At 39.3% G+C, this 21,634-nt stretch overlaps 1 protein-coding gene across 4 annotated transcripts in view; it reads left to right on the top strand.

Annotated features, from left to right (window-relative positions):
* The window catches only part of ptprsa (protein tyrosine phosphatase receptor type Sa), a 180,950-nt gene that overhangs the window by 102,318 nt on the left and 56,998 nt on the right, over positions 1 to 21,634 (top strand). For 3 of the 4 annotated variants that reach the window (XM_053322725.1, XM_053322724.1, XM_053322726.1), the window contains 5 exons: positions 10,448 to 10,717; positions 10,946 to 11,527; positions 12,263 to 12,399; positions 12,529 to 12,673; positions 20,578 to 20,898. In XM_053322725.1, the coding sequence (XP_053178700.1) occupies positions 10,448 to 10,717; positions 10,946 to 11,527; positions 12,263 to 12,399; positions 12,529 to 12,673; positions 20,578 to 20,898 (1,455 nt within the window). Of the gene's footprint in view, positions 1 to 2,328; positions 2,341 to 10,447; positions 10,718 to 10,945; positions 11,528 to 12,262; positions 12,400 to 12,528; positions 12,674 to 20,577; positions 20,899 to 21,634 lie in introns of all 4 variants that reach the window. The other variant, XM_053322723.1, reaches the window with a different exon arrangement.

Genomic DNA, 21,634 nt, shown 5'->3' with positions numbered 1-21,634 from the left:
ATCCACCCATACTAACAAAAATTTCTACACCCCAACCCTTCTCAGCTTGAAGTGGCATTACTGTTGAGCTTAAATGATAATTGCTCTCATTCTAGTTCAGCTGTATTTGCACAAAATGTATTTTGCAAAATAGTGTTACCCGAGTAATATAAATCTTTTAGCATTGATAGTATTTCCTGCCCATAAATGTAATTTCATATGCACTGAAACTTCCAACTGTAAAACTATAATTGACCAACTAATGTTCTTCTCTGTTATGATGTTATGCTCCATTTTGTGTCTTTCAATGCCCTCCCCTACTCACTCGGAAGGAAATGTGTAGCACAACAAGCCGTATGTCTTCACTTTATCGGTTGTGAGACGCCTTTTACTTGTAATTGTGTGCCCGATCAAATGTGTCCCCCTCCATCAAAGTTATGGAAGTCCAAATGAGTCGGGAAGAACTTCCTTTTGATTAGTTTGTTTTTTCCAGGTACAGGTGCACAACGGTAAGTCTTGATTTTGATTGAGTGGCAAGGAAGTAGTATCCACCAATCAAAATCTCAAAATCCCCCTTAGCCCTCTCCAGATTTAAGGGGGGAAGGATTTCATTGCTGAACTAATAGACAAGGACTGTTAACAGCCAGCTGCTCTGTATTACATAAAAAATTCTCTATCGCATAGATTATAAATGGTACACTTCCTCTATGTTTTCTTCATGGTGTTCTGGAGCATAAATCCATAGTATTCCCCTGTTTCTGCACCGGGGTATTATCTTTAAAGCCTTTTACAGTCAGTAGTAATTTTGGCTGGCATGTTCCAGCAAAGTGAAGATATGAAAAACAATCAGTCAAAGGGAACGTTGAGTTTCATATGAAACAGGCAATGAGGACAAAAGCCTACCCTCTACCACTAATGCTAAATGACAATGACTCCCTGTTGAGGGGGCTTTAATAAATTGAAGCAGATGCATTTTCGACATGTATTATTTATATTGTGCATATTAAATAAAGATGCCTCGGTATCTACTCAGTTTGTTCCCTCTGCTGTGTACCAAATAACTTTGTTCCCAATAAATAATTCACTACTCTGACATTATAAAATGGGTCAGGGAGCTGCTTTTTCATTATTATTGCTATTATCATACCCTGTGAAGTAGCTGCATAGGAAAGAAAAATTCAACTGTGTAGAGCAGAAGGTAGAAAGTGGTTCATCAAGATTACTGTGTCCTCTTGTCAGCATTCATCTTGGAGGCTCATGCTGTCTCCGATGCGATGCAGTGACACTTGTTGTCAAGTAGTTATCAACCTTGCTTTTCATCTACCGCATGGTAGAAATTAAAAGGTTTATGGCAAATTATGGTCAAGACAACAACAGGAATCATTAAATACCAATAATGGGAACACTTTTTTAACACAGCACTGGGATGTTTAGTAGTTCCTTTGATTAAAAAAAAAACAAAACACGCAGCAATACCCTGGTATCATTTCCAACAATTCATGCAATCTCCATGAACACTGGCTCCATCAGCATGCTTTTTAGAGAGTACACAACGGTCATAATTAGTCAGGTACTTTCACACTATGTAACACACTTGTTATGCCTTGATGGTGTCGACCTTTGTCTGTTTTCAGTTAACTTTTGTCAATCAATTCTGATACTTGATGTTGACTATGTTTTGTTCACAAAGCGAATTGCACTTGAGATTAGCAGCTGTGGTAAGGATCAATTTCCAGGGAAAACAAAACAAAACCCTAAATTGTATCTGGGGCGTACTGTATTGTACCAAATTGAGACTATAACTCAAGAAGAAACCATAATGACACTGTTACTGATTGGTTTCTAACAACATTTACTGTAACTGTCTTGAACTGCAGCTGCTAATTTCTTAACTGTGTCTTTTTTTATTTTCTATCTCTCATTAGTTTTTCTTTATTTTCTCTTTATTTGGTTTCCTTCTCTAACAAAAGCAAATTCAGCCACCACAGGAGACTCTCCTTGTGGCTATAAGGAGCTTGTGAAATTTTGAATTATGAGTATGGTACGCTTGATTTGACTCCAGTGGCGCCTCACCATTTTTTCTTACCAGGCGACAGTGCGGCCACTGGGGTGAATCTGATTGTTTTGGTTCAAAGTTTATTTAAGGGGGAGGGCAGGCAAGTGTACTTTCAAGACGGGTGTCACTGATAGCAGGGACAAGGGAAAAGGAGGAAAAAGGATTAAAGAAAAGGGAAATGTAGCTGCAGCTAAACACCTTGAGGTGGCTTTTTTTACTCTCTCTGTGTTTCCCCTATTTTTCTCTTCTCCTCATGTCATTGTGTTCTGCATCAACCCCTTTACATCCCTCAGAGCTTCGAGAAGGTTGGTGTGTTTTTTCTTTTTTACTTTTTTTAACCCACATTTTAAAAAAAATCACATGTTGAAAAATTTTAGCTGTATTTGCCTATTACAGAGCTCAATTCATTACTAATTTGAAGAAATACAAATCAGTTAATCCAAACTGCTAAATGATTATGAAAGAATTTTTTTCTTTATTTTCAAGGAAGAAATGATGAAATCAAACCCGATTAGCTCGGGTTTTGTTAATTTACTTTTCTGTTTGCATTGTGGGGCCTTTTCTCGTTTTGCATCCTTTGGTATTGCTTCTGCACCAAAAGGCTTTCTTGCACGTTTTGTCATGGAAACCCAGCACATGGAAATAACAGGACCTTTTGCATGATGGGAGAATGTAACTGCGCTTGCATGCCTGTACAGAATACCTTTGGCCGTGTTGGTCTTTTTTCTTTCTGCATTCCTTTTGTTTAGTTCAGTTGTTATATTTTCTTTCCTTGGTTTCTCTAAAAGTATTATCCCCCCCGGTACAACCCTTTTTGGCTTTCCTTTATTTAGTTTGTCTTTTTGTGTTGTGATTATGGTGTTGTGTTTGTGTGTTTTCCTTTAGTTTCAGTTTTGTATCTGAACTTTATTTTCCCGTTAAAATGTTTGTCTTTTTGTGGTTAATTTGTTCGTGGGATTTGTGTTTCTTTTTTCAAAATGATGCTGCTTCTTGAGTCTCGGAGTGCATATGCAAATGCCGAATGAAATAATAAGTGTGAATTCAGCCAGTGTTCCTGTCATCTTGTTTATAGCGATCCATTACTGACAAAATTAGACCTGATTGGGCCTGATTGGGTTCCATGGTGCTTTCAGGCAGCCATTAAGGGATGCCATTTACAGTGTCATGTGGATCAATAACAATATAATGACTTCGACATCACATTTGCTGTTGCTTAGCGGGTGCTCAAAGATACTTTTATTTTCAAATGGTGGCAGCTAGATGTGATTGGTTTTGTTTAGTGACTGCTGTTTGTGTTCCCTTGCAGTCATGACACTCAATCAAATTATAATTTATTATTCAACAGCCCTCTCTTTCCTCATTCACACACACACACACACACACACACACACACACACACACACACACACACACACACAAAGAATAGAATTGATTTTCACATTGATGTGACTAAAGTAATCAAGATTGTCAAACTGGACGCCAACAAGAAACACATTTATTTGTTTTTGAAGCATTTATGCTGTAGTCCCGCAACAATAAGACGTTAGAGATTAAAGTAAGCATCATTCACTGATTTATGTAGCAACTGGCTTTGTACCAGGTTCCCATTATCTCTTTAGATGTTCCACCTAAATGTTAGAATCTGTTTGTGCATCAGGTTTTGTGACATATTCAATGGAATCACATCTATATTGAAACTCATGTCACCTGCTGCAGTCAGCTTGCCTGGAAATTTGATGGCTACACTAGTCTTACAGAGAAAGGGAAGGAATGGTGTTTTTTTGGTTGGTGATATCACTTAATTTGTTTGTGTGCCTATGAAAGTGCACTGATCTCCTTAGAATTAGATTGACTCCATGCTTTAGTAACTAGTATTGATCTATAAGGCAGGGTTTTTGTGTTTAGTTATTTGTGCACTCTACACCAAATTCACTTTTAGCAGTTTTATGCTGTTGGACACATTGGATGTTATCTTATGTTGTTCAATCTATGTTATTTAAGAACTCTTTTGACACATAGCCTGACAAGTATGTATAAACTAGCATGGGATTTTGAACTAGTGATTATTTCTTGCCCATTTGTGGGTAATTCTTCAACCTTTTTTCAAACAAAAAGTAAGCCCCCGTCTAACAGCAGAGCAAATTACCTGAATATGACTATGGTTGATACATTTTAGGTCCCAGTCTACCATATACTCACCAGTTATTTTTTTATTGCACCAGCCACATCACTTGTCCTTAATGCAAGACATTAGACAAATATAATACTAAATTAAATCATGTTAAATTATAGTGTTAAATAATCATCCCTTCTCATCTAGTAATCCCAGAGAAAAAATAGGGTTTTAGTTTCAACACCTCTTTGCACCAATTGACTGTTAAAAGACATCCCAGCAGTTATTGTAACAGTTCAGCCTGTGAATGTCGACATTCAATAATCTGCCACTGCTGCCCTCCACATAATAGTATCCACAAAGCTTGGCAAAATCCCTCTCAAAGAAACGGAGAATAATGAAAACGTGACAATGTCTACATTCAGTCTTTATAACCAGTTCTAATTTAAAAGAACACTGATGCAGAAAGACTGTGCTGTTATGTACGCATGCGCATGTGTGCCCTCCTACAATGATATTTGCCTGGTTTTGAATGTGCTTGCATGTCCTGCTATGCATTTGTGTGTAACGTTGGGAAAGAAAGCTAGATTACACCTTATGTTCTCACTGGCCAAAGCAAAATCCTGCCATCTCTATTAGATGTTTGTCTCAAGGAAGTTAATCACCACCCCCCTCAAAAAATCATGTTGTAATTAGATGTGCATTTATCCTTTTCTACAAAAAAAATATAATCACCTCTTATTTTAATGTACATATACAAGTGAACTCCCTTTTCCAATCCGACTGATAATATTCATTGAAGGGATCACAATGAGGGGACATACTTGCAGTACTATTTGGCTGTTGTCATCTACCTGTAACAATAGGAAAAAGTGATATGCTCTGAAAATCTCCTCAATCCACTGCTTGCTCTTATCAGATACCCCTGCCATGATTCCTGTCAGTTTTCTTTAGGTAATAATTTCCATTTTGATGAGCCACCCATAGTGACTGTTTAGCATTGGCGCAGCCAAGGTATGTTAATACTAGCCGACCCCTGCAGCTTATATGTAAATGCTGTAGGCCTCACCCAGCAAGTGTGACTAAAGGATCTCCATACTGCGCCTGTGTCCTCAGGCAGCAAGAGGGTGTAATCTCAGCTTCAAGGTGACACTAAAGGCTGCACATTATTTTGGCTTCCCCCCTTCATTTTGGGGCAGCAAAACTGCCTCACCAAAATGGCCGATAATGTCCACCTTCTGACCTCTGTTTTTTGGCACAAATCCCTCCACAACACCGCCCACTATTAGAGTTAGTGCAGTACTCTGGCGTTCTCTCTCGACTGCTTTTCACCTCGTTCACTGTAAGGCTTTTTGTCTTTCTCTCCACATTGGGGCTTGAAACAAGATAAATTGTTGTTAGTTGTCCAAATGAAAGGTATATGTTTGTTTTATTTTCTCTCAATTCCAAATGGGCCGGCTGGGTTCCTAGTCTCTGTGAATGAGGAGCCTGTCCATGCAATTGGGATTCTTTATTTTCTTTGTTTCATTCACAATACATTTAAATGGTAGGATAGCATAGGGTGCCACACACACACACACACACACACACACACACACACATACACAGCTTCTGAGAGCTTATCAGACCAGTCATTTCATACTGGCCTATGTTTAGCTAATCATAGTGCACTGACTCATTTGCATGTGAAAGTGACGTGTAGACACACAATTATGTTGTGCCCCAAAGTGTCCACTGGGTTGTAAGATTTATCATTTTCTTTTGCAAGATGTACTGTAATGTGCTGTAGAATCAACTGACCTTGAGCTCTTGATCTCCTGTTGTAACCAAAGACCAAATTTATATATGTCAGACACTGTGCATGCTGTTGACAGGTAGACTGTCCCCAGCCCATCTATTGTCCTTGTTTTGTAAATTGTAGTTTGATGTCTTATTACTCATTATAGATGCCCTAGTGTTATTAAGCATCTTTAGCAAGGCTCAGTGATTGGTAGATTTCAGATTCCACTGACTGCTCTCGCTGCTTTACCATTCAACTAGAGTTTTATGATAAAAGATTTTCAAGATTATGGTTGGCTGCCCAATGAAGTGGCTGGTAAAATAGAGTCTTATAACCACAACCTAATGATAACTATTTGTCAGATGGTTGGTGTTACTTCCCCTGTTGCCCCTGACAGTGTAGGTAAGCTAGAGGTGAACAGAGACATCTTCCTGTGGGGAAACCTCATTCACTCAGCCACTACAGCTCCCGGTCCATTGGCTGACCTGAGCCCCTGGGAGAGAAGAGCACCATCAGACACAATTTGATTGGATGTATCCCCTAAAAAATACAGATCCTGTTTGCCCTTCAGTTTTCTTCATTCTTTTGGATTGTAGGCTAAATTCAAGCAGAGACAAATTATAGCTGAAAAACATCTAATAGTATTGATGCATACCTCTTTGTTGAATACAGCTGCACTCTGGTACTGTCTATGCTGTTCGGACTTAGTACTTTTTGTGGATTTGTTCAGTTTGTTTTCTTTCATTTGATTTTGTGCGTGTGTATCTGGAATAATGCTATATTTGGGAATGAATGGCATGCTTGGATGGGCTTGGGTGACAGTTTTGGATTGTATTGGTTCTCTGGTGTCTGCCCAAGTGGATGAGGGTGCACCTGTATATGTCACTCATGCCATACCCACACCCATGCATGTCCTTGTGAGGAATGGGCTGCCCTTTCACCTTTATTGTTTAGTTAGGCTTTTTTTTTTTTTTTTTCACAAATTTGAATGCAAATGCATATTTTATGTCCCCATATGATGGACCTTTTTGCCTTTTTTTCCCAATTTTTGGAATACCTCCCATTTGGACTTCATGACTATCCAATAATACTTGTCATGATCAGACAAAACATGATATCTCAACCGAAAGGTCGAGCGACCCATTGCTAAATTAAATTTTTCCTACAATCAGGGCAGAACACATTATTTGATACGTTTTTAATAGATTTCTTCTTTTTTTTAAGAGCCATGTTGGCTTATAATGGAAGCATTTTTTCACATCGTTATTATAGATGTTTTAAAGGACAGCATACACTTTAAATCTACTGTTGACCATTTTTCATTGTACATTTTCACAGTGTGTGAGTCTGTGTACTACAAAAGAGCATTTACTCAAAGGTCAGCGATTAACTTTTTGCCTTTAAGGTCAGGTCGTGTCTTGTCCAAGGTAGTAACATAAGTGACATTACCAGTGATGTACATGACTGAGAGGATGCATGTAGAGTAGTTCAGAAGAGGGCAAATCCACAGTCTAACAGTGGCTGTACAAGATCATCTGTGTTTGATTTAATATATAATTGACCATTCATGTTTTATTAGTCTTTTTATATGTAAAGCAGAATGCAATTTCTAATGCTGAATATGAAAAGACTGATAAAAAACAATAATGGTAGACGTGCTTCACTATTTGGATTTGGCATGAAGCGCTGGCTTACGACTAAATGTCATCATAATGTATGTACATGTTAGTGCTCATTTCAGTGCTCAGGTCAGTACATGTCAGTGTCCAGGTAAAAATTCCGTCAGAATGTGTGCAGTTGATATTTGTGCCCTTAGTTTGTTGGAAAAAGTCAAACTGTCCCTTGCAACGATCATATGAATCCCATTTGGATCGACACGGTGTATTTTGGAATGCTACCTATCCTTGATGTCCCTCTAAGTCTCCCCCCTACCCTGATTCTACCCCTCTTAGCTCCCACCCACTCCACACACACACACACCTCACATCTGCACACCCTAAGACTTCCCAAGTTACATATGCATTTTGTTGCAATGTTTAAGGCGGGGAGGAGGGAAGGTGTAGTTGATTCTTGCTTTTAAGCCCCAGTGTGTGAGACCTCCAAACCCACTTTGAGCCATGGTCTTTCTTTTCTTTTGGTTTAGAATCACAGTCTCCTTATTCTATCCCCCACTTATGCCCTCCTCCTCCTTCCCTTTCTTCAACAACCCACAACCCTCCCCTTCCCCTTTGCGTACTGTACAGTATGTCTGCGTGCCCATTCGTCACTGTCTGCCCGTCTACCTCTGTCTGTCTTATTGTCTGCTGTCTTGCTGCTTGAGTCTGTTTTGTTCTGCCTTGTGTCTTGTCTCTTGTCCCTGTCTTTCCCGTCTTGTCTATCTGTCTGTCTCTCAGTCAGCTCTTCCATTTAGTTCATCATTTTTTACTTCTACATCTGCACAACTATCCTTCTCTCTCTTTGACCTTCTTTGCATCCCAACAAACATTTTGACATTGGAATAGATGTAGATACAGGTTTGAATAACTCTTTAAAATATAGTGACACATGGAATACGGTCTGTAGTTGTCCATAGCTGTTGCCAATATTTATTTTCATTAATTGAAGTGTTTTCTAAATAAGTTAAAACTGTTTGGAAATTTACTTTTTTTCATTTACCACAAGAAGGTTTTACTTGGTTCAATACAAGGTGGTACCTAATCATGGGGCATGTAAAGAGATATTTCTCTCATGATTGTGAATGTTGGATGTTTGGTGTTAAACTGAACAGCTGTAAAGGCAACTCAGCTTGTCTTGGGTTGTCTAAACAATTACTTTAGTCAGTTAGATTAATATAGGTATGGGAAACCCCGCTTCCCTTACTCTTAATCTCACTCTCCCTTAATCTTTTAAGAACTGTGTGCTCATTTGGGTAAGCATTGAATGTGGCCACCTCTTGTCATTATCTGTCAAGTGTTTGCTGGGATGCCTCTCATGAACACACAGTGTTTTTGCTAACTCATACTCTTTCACTCTCTAACTCTGCATACTGTACACACGCACAGTCTTGACTACACCAACGCAAAAAAAATACTTCCATATATACACCTACACACACATACAGGTACACAGTACCTTTCACATCCTCTGTGCCCTAGGATCATTATCAACCTCCTCCCACTCAAATTTCAACTCCTATCCATGAGTATTGAGGTTCTCCCTGTCTCCCTCTCTGAGCTCTCATTCTGCCCTTAGTCATCTACCTCTCTCCTTCCTTTTCCCTCTATCTCTCTCTTGTTCTCTGGATTTCTACTCCCTGTTGATCCAGTTCTGTTTCTTGACTCCAACACTCTGTGATAGTAGACTCTCTAGCTACAACTACTATAATTCTTTTTCTATGTATTTCTAGGCACACACCTTGTTCCTCTATACTTATTTTGTGTTAACTGGGACTGCGATGTGACAATGTGCCACCATCACATTTTGTCACATTAGCTGGAGAAAAAAAGTTTACACAGCATTGAAGCGGGTTACCCCCCCTTTACCCTCCTCCAACCTCCCCTTCTCTTTTTCTTCCTCTGTCACTCTTTGTTCCTCTGTTCCCTTTCTTTCTATCCTTTCCTCAGATGCTCTATCCTTTATCTGATATCTCTTCTTTCCTCTCCAATCGTCTTTTGTCTGGGCATGCTAGCGACCCTTCAGTTATATTCCTCTATGCATTTTATCTCAATTTTATATCTGATTTTGTTATCATTTACTCCTTAATTTACCTCGGTCTATTTATGCATGCTGTCTGTGAAACTGATAGCTGCATCTATCAATGGAACCGTGTCAGATCTTAATAAGGCTTTGTCCAGTGGATCTACCCTAAACCACAAAAATCTGATTAAAGTTTCTCATCTTTAAAACATCTAGGCAGTAGAGACAGGTAACAAGTGCAAACATACGCTAGATTGCGTTTAGAGATCTTGTAGAAATGGTCAATAGCCCAGTAACCCTATACTTCCTGTGCTATGGGAGAAGCCTATAAGGGCCTACTTCCTGTTTGGCATGAGTGCCTGAGAGGACAGGAAGTTCCAGGTTGCCATGTTGGCCTAATGTGATAGCATTATCACATGGCCTTTTCTACACACCTTCATAGTTCGGGATTAGGTTATGCTGTAGTTGGATACACCTCAGCAGCTCAGTTCCAAAGATGAGAAACTCGTAATAGATTTTTGTGTCTTTAATTGTGCTGTGATGGGTCAAATTTTGGTCAATGGAACCTTGTTGCTATGAATCGTTGCTTTATTGTTAATCTATATTGTTGTTGAAGCAGTTCTGTTAGTTTAGTTCCTTCTCATTATTTGTATATTTTTATGTTTTGAAAAGTCTATTTTTATTTTGTGTTTGAGTTCACATTTACCATGTTGAACCTTTTGTGTTAAGTATTTCCTTGAGAAGGGTCCATTTTCATCTGCCTCTCTTGTTACCTCTCTTTCTCTTTTTTTGACTCCCTTGCCCTCTTTTGTCATCCTCTCCCCCTCCTCATGCCTTCTCCCAGTCCGACGGGTGCCTCCTCGCTTCTCCATTCCACCAATGAGTCAAGAAATTATGCCTGGTGGCAGTGTGAACATAACGTGTGTGGCAGTGGGGTCCCCCATGCCTTACGTCAAGTGGATGCTGAATTCGGAGGACTTAACACCAGAGGATGAGATGCCAGTGGGTAGGAATGTTCTTGAGCTGAGCAGTGTCCGTGAGTCAGCCAACTACACCTGCGTGGCCATGAGCAGCCTTGGCATCATTGAATCCGTGGCACAGATCACTGTCAAATGTAAGAGATAACTGCAAGAAGGGTACTTATGAGGAAGATTATCAGCAGCTGAGTTTTGCATAATACAACTTGTAGAGAAAATTGCTTTTACAAAGTACATTGGATTAATGTTCTTGTTGCACTGTGAATAAAAAAGTTTTCCCTTTTTCTAGCAAAATTATTTAATCAGTCACTGTCACAATAAATGACTACCTCTTCTGTCATTCCTGTCTTCTGTCAACATAACAGCTCTCCCCAAGCCTCCAGGTACCCCTATGGTTACTGAAACCACAGCCACCAGTGTGACCATAACCTGGGATTCAGGAAACCCGGACCCGGTGACTTACTATATGATCCAGTATCGAGCCAAGTCCCCAGACAGCAAGTATGAGACAGTGGATGACATCACCACTACACGTTACAGCATTGGTGGCCTCTACCCGAACACAGAGTATGAAATCAGAGTCTCAGCAGTGAACACAATCGGCCAGGGTCCTCCCAGTGAGCCAGTAGAAACCAGGACTGGTGAACAAGCCCCTGCCAGTCCACCACGGAACATCCAGGCCCAGATTATATCCCAAAACACCATGATGGTGCGCTGGGAAGAGCCTGAAGAGCCCAATGGGCAGATCAAGGGCTACCGTGTTTATTACACAATGGACGACTACCAGCCCATGAGCCTATGGCAGATCCATAATGTCCAGGACAGCGTAATCACCACGATCCAGAGCCTGATTCCTCAAGAGACCTATACCATCAAAGTCCTTGCATTCACCTCTGTAGGTGATGGACCCTTCTCAGAGCCCATCCATGTCAAAGTGCTGCAAGGAGGTAAGGATATGACAATTGATTTTGTCAACTTGCTTACTGTTACTTTGCAAAAACTAGTTCGATTCCACTGGTTTGGTACTCTGAAGTTGAATTCCATGTCCAATTTCATGTACACTTGGAACCTCTTTAATGCTGAAATATTGTAGAAAGCAAGTTGTTTAGTAAGTTTGAAAATAAGATTTACAGAAATTGTGTGTATGTTACATCTGCTTTTTAGCCTTCTACTTAAGGAGAAGTCTGTCATAACCAATGAGGAATGTCGTAAGCTGTTTTTATGCATCAGGGGTATATTTCTGAAACTTTAAACAGACTGGGCCTACTCCCCTGCTGTGCAACTATCACCTGCACATCTGCACTCTGAGCTAACAATGACAAAAGTCTATTTGATCATGGCAATTGTGAAAAAGACCAGCAAAATTTGAAAGAACAAACCACTGAGAAGTCACTAGGATCAGCTTCGAGGCTAATTGATATGATTCCATTACTGCATATCTAACTTCGGGGACCTCAAAAAATAGAGCACAGTACTATCTTTCAGAGTACAAAAGCTTGCTGTTGGTAAACAATATTTTGTACTCCACTTAGAGCTATTCCTTTCCATTTCATAATCCTCAGTTATTTTAGTCATTCTAAAGACACACAGTTTTTTTGTAGTTGTAACATGATAGAGCCCATCATAAGTGTATTTAATTTCCTTAAACATATTATGTTATAATGTCCTCTGATGTCTTTCAGTTCCTGGTCAGCCATCCAAGTTTCAGGTTGGTGCCGTGTCTGACACCAGCATTGAACTGACCTGGGAACCTGCATATGAAAAAGAGGGAATTATAAATTATGAGCTTCGCTACAGGGAGGGAAGTATTGGCACCCAGGTAAGAATTTCAATGTCTGTTTGATTTCTCCCCTTTTGCTCTTAGAGGTTAGATCGTGGCGATCCAATATTACATTTCAGTACAACCAATTTAAACCAGAATCGATGATAACTTTTTTTCCATTAACAGATGAAGAAAACATTTGGACCCACCTCTTCATATGTTGTCGAAGGTCTCCGCCCAAACACAGAGTACCACTTTTCCCTGGCAGCCATATCTAACAAAGGCATCGGAGCCTTCACCAATGAATTATTGCAGAAGACCTTGCAAGCCAGTATGTAGCACTTTTTTCATTGTTCTTTTTGTGGGTTGGCTAACAAAAGTATTTTCCCCAGTGAAGCAGTTATCTTATCCTTTTGTGGACCTTTACTGGAGTGAATTCTAATAATATAATGTGCTTTTTTTTTCCTTTTGACTTGAGCTTGCAAACTTTATTTTTTCTGATGGTAACTACATCATTACCTTTGAACTATGACTGTGTTTTTCTCAGACATAATCAGGGTTCAAAGTTGATTCAGAAATTATGAACTACATAACAGACTTTGTTGATTGTGTGTGTTGCTGAATTCTTGCTAAAATGTGTGAGTTATTATTTTGATATCTGAATGAATTTTATTTACCTAAATGCAACTGTGAATGATATTTTCTACATCATGCAAAGTCACATTTACACAGTATGCTTTGTCAAGACTTAAAGAGCAACTAGCAGGTTCAAGAGTCGTTCGATGAAATGTGTGGGAAAATTAAGTAGAGAAAAAAAAATTGATGTATGCACTACAATGATATCCAGGCTCATTCTTGTTAGACAATTTTCATTGTCATTCTCAAGACAAGATTTTTGATATGATGTCACACAAGGGAGAGTGGTCAAGCTAAGCTGAGCAAGCCAACACTAAGAGAAATAATTTGTGTGTCAGAACCAGTGAAGAACTACAGTACCAAGTCTACATTTTCTGCTGAGGTTCTTCCTCTATGTCTTGTAAAACTTAACTTCTCAGAAAATAATTTCCATGCTACATGCTCTAAGAAATTCTACCTGCATGTTGCTCTTTAAGGTTGAAATTATTTAAGGTTGAAATTAGGCTATAAAAAGCTACAATCACATTTAAGAGTGAGTGTTTTATAACCTTTTAATTTTAGAATTATCTTACATTCTAACCTGGCTCTGGTGCCAAATATGTATAAGTATACCCAACAATATCAAACAAATCAAGTCTATGTGGACTGATAATTGTGGCGGTTCTTTTATTTCCCTTTCACTTTTGTTCATATTTGCTTTTCCTTTGTCAACAGCAAGTGCACTTTTTTCCACGTGACAGAGACACAAAAAATGTCAGTTATCCTCTGAAACTGCCAAGGCTCTCTTATGAACTTTAGTAAGATTGGGGCTGAGGAATTTCAGGTTTAGTCATCAAAGAAAAAAAATCCTATCAGCATTCACCAAAAGTACTCACATGCCCACTCCCTGAACTTATTCCAGTATATAAGTACTCCACTGATAATTTTATTTTAGAGATGACAAGAACACAACTCAATTATTTAAACCAGACGGCTAAAAATAACAGGTGATATCATAGCTCACTGTAGTGCAAACTATAAAAGACAACACATGCAGTTTATCCAATCAAATGTCCAATAGTTGCTAAAGGACTGTTGGAATGACAGCGTATGAAATGCATGTCTTTGGGATTTACACAGCACACAAAGATTAACAACAATGTTGTGTATTAATGTTTAATGTATTAATGGTAAAGAACCTTGGAATTGTAGCTGGATTTGCAGGATTACACATGGGATAGTCATTGTGGGTCCTAATGAAAATCACAGATAAAAAGACATATATTCATTGTTAAAATGGTTACCCTTGTTGTTAATAAACTGACAATACCCTGTTGGATTTAGTGAGGGCTAAACTAGAAACCATTTACTGGTACATAGGAGAGCCATGGCATGGGAGTAGACTTCTTTTAACACATTTTCTGTTTCTACCAGTGCAACTTGTTGGCTGTGCCCCCACATCTGGGCTGTGGGGACTTTGGAACAACCACTTCACAGTTCCTTTTGTTATTGCTGGGCAGCAGAGCTACACAGACAGTGCAGTGTCACTGAGGAGAGCGCCAGTTGCATGCAACACTTACTCCTGTCGACTGGGGGTGCTGTTGAGAACCTATCACTGCACCGTTGATCTTTGATCAGTTCAGGCATGAAAATACTTTATGTTCATCCAGTCCCATTTCTGTCTTGTCGTCTTTTGAGTGTTTGTGTGCATCTTCACCTGTCAATATGTGTTTGTGATTTCCTTACCTCTGTTTTTTGAATTTGTTCTTGACTGGTAAAACGCAAGCTGATTGGATACACTCCTGTTTTCCTCTTACATCACCCTTTTCCAACTCTGTTTCTCTCTTTGCCACTTGTTCCCTGTGCAATGGAACAAAAGCTCTCCTTGGAATGGCTTGACATCGCCTTGTTCACTTTGTGTCCTCCTCCTTTTATGTTTAGTGTTTTGAAAAAAGGTTTGAGTTTTTATTTAATTTGATTTCTATTACTTTCTGGGTTATCCAAAAAAATATTGGTTTGACATCACTCCAAACAGTAGCTTGCTATTTTTTGTATTTCCACTGGGTTCTTGCATGAATCCAAGTCCACCACAGCCAGGCCACAAACCGTGCAGCAGGCAGAGTAGCACGTACAGACAGCATTGTCAAACCCTTGTCCACTGAGCAAATGTGGGTGTGAATAAGTCTAAATAATAGCTCTTCTCAAGTCTTTGCTTGAGACAAGGGACTATTCCTGTCATATGCCTCATCCATACAATTACAGTGGATAGAAAGGATAACCACTGGTTGATAATGGTATTTTCTGCCTGACATAGATTTTTGATACTTCTGTCCAGGAAATGAGTGTCAATTCATATTTGAAGTGGTAATAGATTTCTGAAATTACCAGTGCTCATTTCTATGTCAAGATTATGAAAATACTTTTAGGGCTGTCATATTAAGGTTAACAGCCATCTTTAATTTTCTTATCCATTCTACTTATATGGTTTCACCTTAGGCCTCATGTTTCTGGTCTCTGTCAGGCAATGTGTTTATTTAACATTTTATCAGAAGTCCCTACTCAAGTGAGATATGTCCATTGGTTCCCTCACCGCATAGGTCATTAAAATCAGACTAAGTCAGTCGAAAGAAAAGATTTCCCACAACACAACACAATAAATAACTTGATCTTTTGGATGCTTTGAGGTAAGTGATTGTGTGGATTTGGGGCTTCAGTCTGCCATAACCTTTCTCAAAGTCCTGTCACGGGCATCTACCTATTCATCCAATTACCCTTTTTTTTTGCTGTATTTTTCTTTTTTCTGAAACACCACCAACTGAGAACTGGAAGGGTAGAATGAACAGTCTTTATACATGACAGGGATAAACATTAAACTGACATGTCTGCAGGTTGGCTGCTTATACAGTTCAGGAATAGCATCATCTGTATGCATCTAAGCCAGTGAAAAGCCATGAGACATATATAGCTTTAAGTGCCTTCAGAGTGCAGTGTTACATAGACAGTTTAAACTGTCAGCCTTTTGGGCAAACACCAGCAAAGCTTATTTTATTTACAGCAAGTATAGGCCACACATGAACACAGTAACAGAATATCCAATTGTGCCAGGCTCACAAGTACTATACCATAACTGTGGGTGTTGCACATAGATAGAGAAATGCCCCATACATGTAATATAGTCTCACACCATACACTGCACATTAATTATGAAGCCTTTTTTTAACAGTTACTTGAATTTTGGTTGAATTAAGTTTACACAGTCAAGACAGATGTGAAAACTGATAACATGTTAAGAAAGGATGAGCTGAAATATAAAAAAGATCAATGGTTTTGTCAGTTGAACACACCTATTCAAAACACATTACAGAACCACTATAGAACCCTATAGAACCATTTTAACCTGGATTTCAACCCACTGTCTGGCAGACTGAAACCCTTTGCCACTAAGTATAAAGAAAGACAGACATGATTTCCTTGCTTTGTTGTCCATTATCTGTGGTATAAAATGTTTGCTTATTGTTGAAGTTTGTGCTCAGTTCAAGCAGCATTACCAGAGGCTATTGTCATGGGGGCCACTTTGTCAAGAACATGTGAAAAGTCACTGAAAACAATTGCCTGGATACAGTAGTAACCTCTTAAATCAAAGAGCACCTCAATCCTTTCATTGAGTTCTCTTGGTTCTTATTACAATACATTTATCTGATGTTACCGACAATAGTGGCTCTCATTCAGAAGCAAGGCCTCTTGGGGTATGCTGCCATTGTCAGACCAGGTTGAGAAATCATTTTTTGTGAGACTGTTTAGAACTGGCCGGAGTGGATCCACAACCAGAGAGCTGGGAGGGCTCCCAACGTTTCTTGAACTGTTACCCAGTTTCAAGGCATAGTAACAAGGCTGAGATGGACCTGAGAGTGGGTGTTAGGGGACTGCAGAGCCTCAGAGTGGCAGATAAGAATCCCATTTCATAGAGTCAGAATTAATTTCATGCTTTGCGATGAGCTATGAGCCAGGCCCTTGGATTGTCAGGCTTTGTTACACATTTAGATTATACCTAGAACCTGCCAGTAGCCAGTCAAGTACTATCTCTCAAATTAAAGTGGCAGATTCTAAATCCTCTGTATTTAGCCAAACAAGCAGTTTAGCCTTCCCACTTACTGTAATTGCAGGAGGTTTTTAGATATATTGGAATATTTGTGTGAGCCACAGCATGGCCATTTGGCATCAGGGGGGATTAATTTTGTAATGATCTACAAATACGAACATCCTGTCATTCGACGCTGCTGATGAAAATATAGTTCAGATGCAGACATGTGCTTACACTCTGATAGCAAATGCACAGGCAATCTGTGTCATTTGAAGAGTTCACAACAGACATGCCTGTGTAGCTAAACTGTTAGCTTTAATGTGTGTAATATGTATCCACTGAAGATGTCATACTGAATGCAGTTTTGATCTGAAGGTAGTCATAATGATTAGGTATGGCCCCAGTACTTGACATTGCAGACTTTATACTCATAGCTCACCTTCATATCTCAACAGACTTGAAAGTCAAATAGAGGGATATGAATGCAAACATGACTAATTATTTGTCAAATAGCATTTAAGAAACTCTTTCAGGGAAGCTTCAAAAGAACCTCAAGTGAAGCATTAGCCAAGTTTCTTCTTTTGTGGTGGTATAGTTCGAGTATCCATAATCCTACCACTGGCCTTCATGGGATATGCACTTTATTAAAGCTGTGCCCCAGCCAGTCTTAAACTGTTATCAGCCATGAGGATGCCTGTGCACTGTGATATTCTGGCCCCTGTCAGATTCACAGCCTTTTTCCCCACCACAAAGATTGAGAACTGAGCAATCATTCTTGACGTGGAGAGTTTGCAAATACAATATGAGTAGAGGAAAGAAGCTGAAAGGCTCAAAATCCAGTAAGACCGTAAGTAAATAAGCCCATTGGACACAGAGAAGGGTTTGGGAACTGTGGCTGAGGTCCTGTCCTATTTGTTATGTGCTGGAACATTCAGCCTTCACTGGTTGGAGGTCTTTCTGAAACCCCTGTTGTTGTTTTTAGTTTTAGTTTTTTTTTTTTTTGTTAATATTATTTTTAAAGCCGTTCTGCCCAAAGTGACAGTGCAGTCAGAACAGTATCATTAAAGTTTCATGAATTCAGAAATACAAGCTTTCCATCTTGCCTTCCTCTATTCCTGGCTTGGCATTCTCAAAATGGCAGTGAGCTGCACCGCAATACATAGGCAGGGGGCTATGAAATGGGATTTATTTGAACAAATTGTAAACAAGGAAGGACATTTTTGTATGTGGCCAAGTGAAAAGAACAAAATATCTGGGGAGTGACGTTTCCCCCTATCTTTTCCCCTCTCAACATCTTGTGGACCCACCCCCCGGCCAAAAGATACAGCAGTATTAAACAGCCCTGACTACAGCACAGAGCCAACTCTTTCCCTCTGACTAGGACCAAACTGGGTCCAAAATTCAAATCTCATTGGCTCAAAATTTAAGGTGTTATTTACTGATTCAAAAATGGGGATAGCTCAAAATGTCTCGCACATTCTATGGGAGGGAAAGTGTTGAGACTCACTGACTATAGAGTAAGCACGCTCTGTAGTCAGGAGCTGATGGTAAGAAAGTCTTTCAAATTTAGTATTTGTGGGAGCCAGGTACGTATGATGCAGACAATGCTTGTGATTTTGTTTTGTTTTGGTTTGTTTTGTTTTGATTTGTTTTTTTTAATTTTGTTTTAGGAGTTAAATGTTCTTATTTTCTGTCTATGCTGAGTATCCAGTTTTTTCATGTTTTCTCATGAGTTGTTATTTTGAACCTTAACTGTTGTTGTGGTTCTTTCTTTTTCGAGTCACATGGGTTACAGAGAAATTCATTTCCCAGTACCCTCCTTCAGTTCATGATTTCTTCAGCCTTTGTTTTGGAATGAGAACATGCTGCTTGTTCCCATTGGATTCATTTGAGTTCTTCTCCTAAGTTGCCGTGTGTTGAATGCCATTTTTCTGATGGTGTTTCATTTTGTTTTTGATTATTGTGCTGTTATGTTTTGTTTTGTTTTTTTCTGTTTTGTTTTTGTTTTACCTTACATAACAGATAATGTAATAATGAACTCAATTTCTTACACCAAGATGGAGGAGAATATATTGTAAACCATTGAAGGAGATAGAAGGAACCCAGTGTGGATAAAATATTTTCATACATGTCCTTTTATCCGTATAATACCAAACTCTGGATGAGAAGTGAAACATTTTATCGCTCCTTGCACAGCACACTCTCTGGACAAGTACAAGCTGTGTAAGCGCTTGGCACAGATTTGAAGCGAGAGGCATTGAGTTTGAATTAGAAAGTTCACAGATGTCTAGGTTTTAATATGTTTTGGAAGAGCACTTCAGACCCAAATAACAGCCACCGTGTTGGAAAGCTTTTATACTGTAACAAATTAAAAGGGACAGACTACACTACCTCCCTGTTAGCTGTTACTTAGAAAAAAAGCTTTTTTTAGCTTATGCTAATTTGACTAAGAGAGTTCTGGAACAATTAGAAATGCTTTCAGTGGATTGTTTAATCATGATCATTTAGGGTAAAGGAGATGCTATTTCTGACCCAAGACTAACTAATGACAGAAATGGCAGGAATCTGTGTAAATAACAATGCACAGTCAAATTTAACATATTTAGATATGTTCATCTCATGTTTATGTTGTTTATGTATGAATATGATGATATGTTATTGAATCTCACATGAACAACCGAGTGGCTCAATAGTTTAAATTAAAGTGCTAATTATAAAATTAGGGGTTTAGTGCTCATGGCTGCCATATTTGCCCCACCGCTAGTTAGTTCTTAATTACAAAAGCCTCAGCTCAGTGTCTAAAAAATACACACAATGGATTTATTAATCCCAGTCCATCTGGTACTGCATCAGGCTGAAAGTAGTGATTGTGGAAAACTATGCTTTTTAGAGTTAGAATATTGAGGGCAGCCTGTAACATGGATAACATGAGCCAGACAGAGTCACACATTCCCACGTCCTCAATTAAAATACAGCAGAGGACAGACAAATGTCATCAGTTGTTGGACAGGTCTGTAGATCATTAACTCAATCGGGTTCTAAAACGGTTTGCAATTTTTATTGCACAATAGGATGAATAAATGCCCTCGTACATCTGAGTACCATCTTCTGTTAAAAGAAAAAAATCAGATTGATGTCCTGATGACTGTAATAATACTTAAGTTTTAAGCTCTTGATATCTTTAAATGGCGAGAAACTTCTAGACCCAAATGTCCACGTCCCACACAGTTCCCAGGTATATAGTAATGGTAGCCATCTTGATTCATTATTACACAAGCTGGTATCATTGTCCATTTATGCCTTTTTGTTGACATTTGCTTGATGATTTTATTTTTATTTGAAGCATATTTTGCCTTCGTCTTTGTTTTGCAATGTTTTGTTTCAATTATTCTTGTTTTTTATTTGAGTTTGGAATTTTCCTTTTTCATTTTCTTTATCTCTCCCATCTTTTTATTTTTTTGTTTTTCACCCCTCCCTTCCCCCTTCCCCGTCCTCCTCGTCCTCGACCCCCTTCCTTCCTGTCCTTTCCACCTCACCAGAGCCCTCAGCCCCCCCTCAAGACATTAAGTGCAGCAGCACCAGCTCCACCACCCTGCTGGTAAGTTGGCACCCCCCACCTTTGACGAGTCAGAACGGTGACCTGGCGGGGTATAGGGTGCGCTACCAGGTGGTGGGCCTGTCAGAAGGGGGCAGTGACGATGGAGAGGCAATGGAGGAACCGACGGTGCCTGCCACTGAAGAGCAGGTGCTGCTGCAGCGATTGGAGAAGTGGACCCAGTATCGCATCACTGTGTCTGCCTTCACTGTGATTGGAGCAGGCCCTGAGAGTGAGCCCCTGATCTGCCGGACTGACGAAGACGGTACATGAATCTCTATTGTGTAGAGGCTAAGTTTACTGTAGAGAGAAAGGCATTGTATGTTAGTTTGGTAGTGAATGTGCCCTTGGCAGTGGGTTGTTAATTGTGCCTGTATGCGTGTGAGCAACTTTTTGTATACATGCATATGCACTACATGTCTATCTTACAAACTTCCAGTAGAAATTGATGTGATAAGTTAGACACGCCACTATTTGTCAGAATACAATCCTACATTAAATACACTAAAGATGTTAGTTTGAGAAGCATAGCAACATCTTTGTCCATAAGTAACAAGATCACACGCATTGTGTAAATCACATGAAAGGAAACCACTTAAAATAAATAATGCAGATGGGAAATCAAGCGTGTTGCTATTAAAACATAATTAACCAAATGCAATTCATAATAGCTACCACATCTCATATCCTGGTCTATCTGTATGCTTTTAACAGCATCACATTGCTCAACTGAGAGCAATAAGCATTTATGAGTGCTGTACATTACAAGGCCATATCTGCATTTATAATGGAAACAGTAGGTTGAAAGCAGGTCTGTGTTTACTAAGGTTGCCATTCAGATCCTCTGATTGGACCACACGGTTTATTTTAAACAGTTAATAACACCTTCCCTGTCATAAGTAAGTACTGTGGTGGTGTTTTTGAGCGTGGCGGTAAAGCCTAGACTGGGTTTCCTAGATGTAGTTGTGTGCGTGTTGGTGTTGAATGGTAGCAACTATATT

Source organism: Scomber japonicus, chromosome 7 (genome assembly GCF_027409825.1).
Source record: "Scomber japonicus isolate fScoJap1 chromosome 7, fScoJap1.pri, whole genome shotgun sequence".
In the NCBI taxonomy this organism is placed as follows: Eukaryota; Metazoa; Chordata; class Actinopteri; order Scombriformes; family Scombridae; genus Scomber; species Scomber japonicus.
The sequence above is the reverse complement of the archived record's forward strand: the minus strand, read 5'-3'. Positions and strand labels throughout refer to the sequence as shown.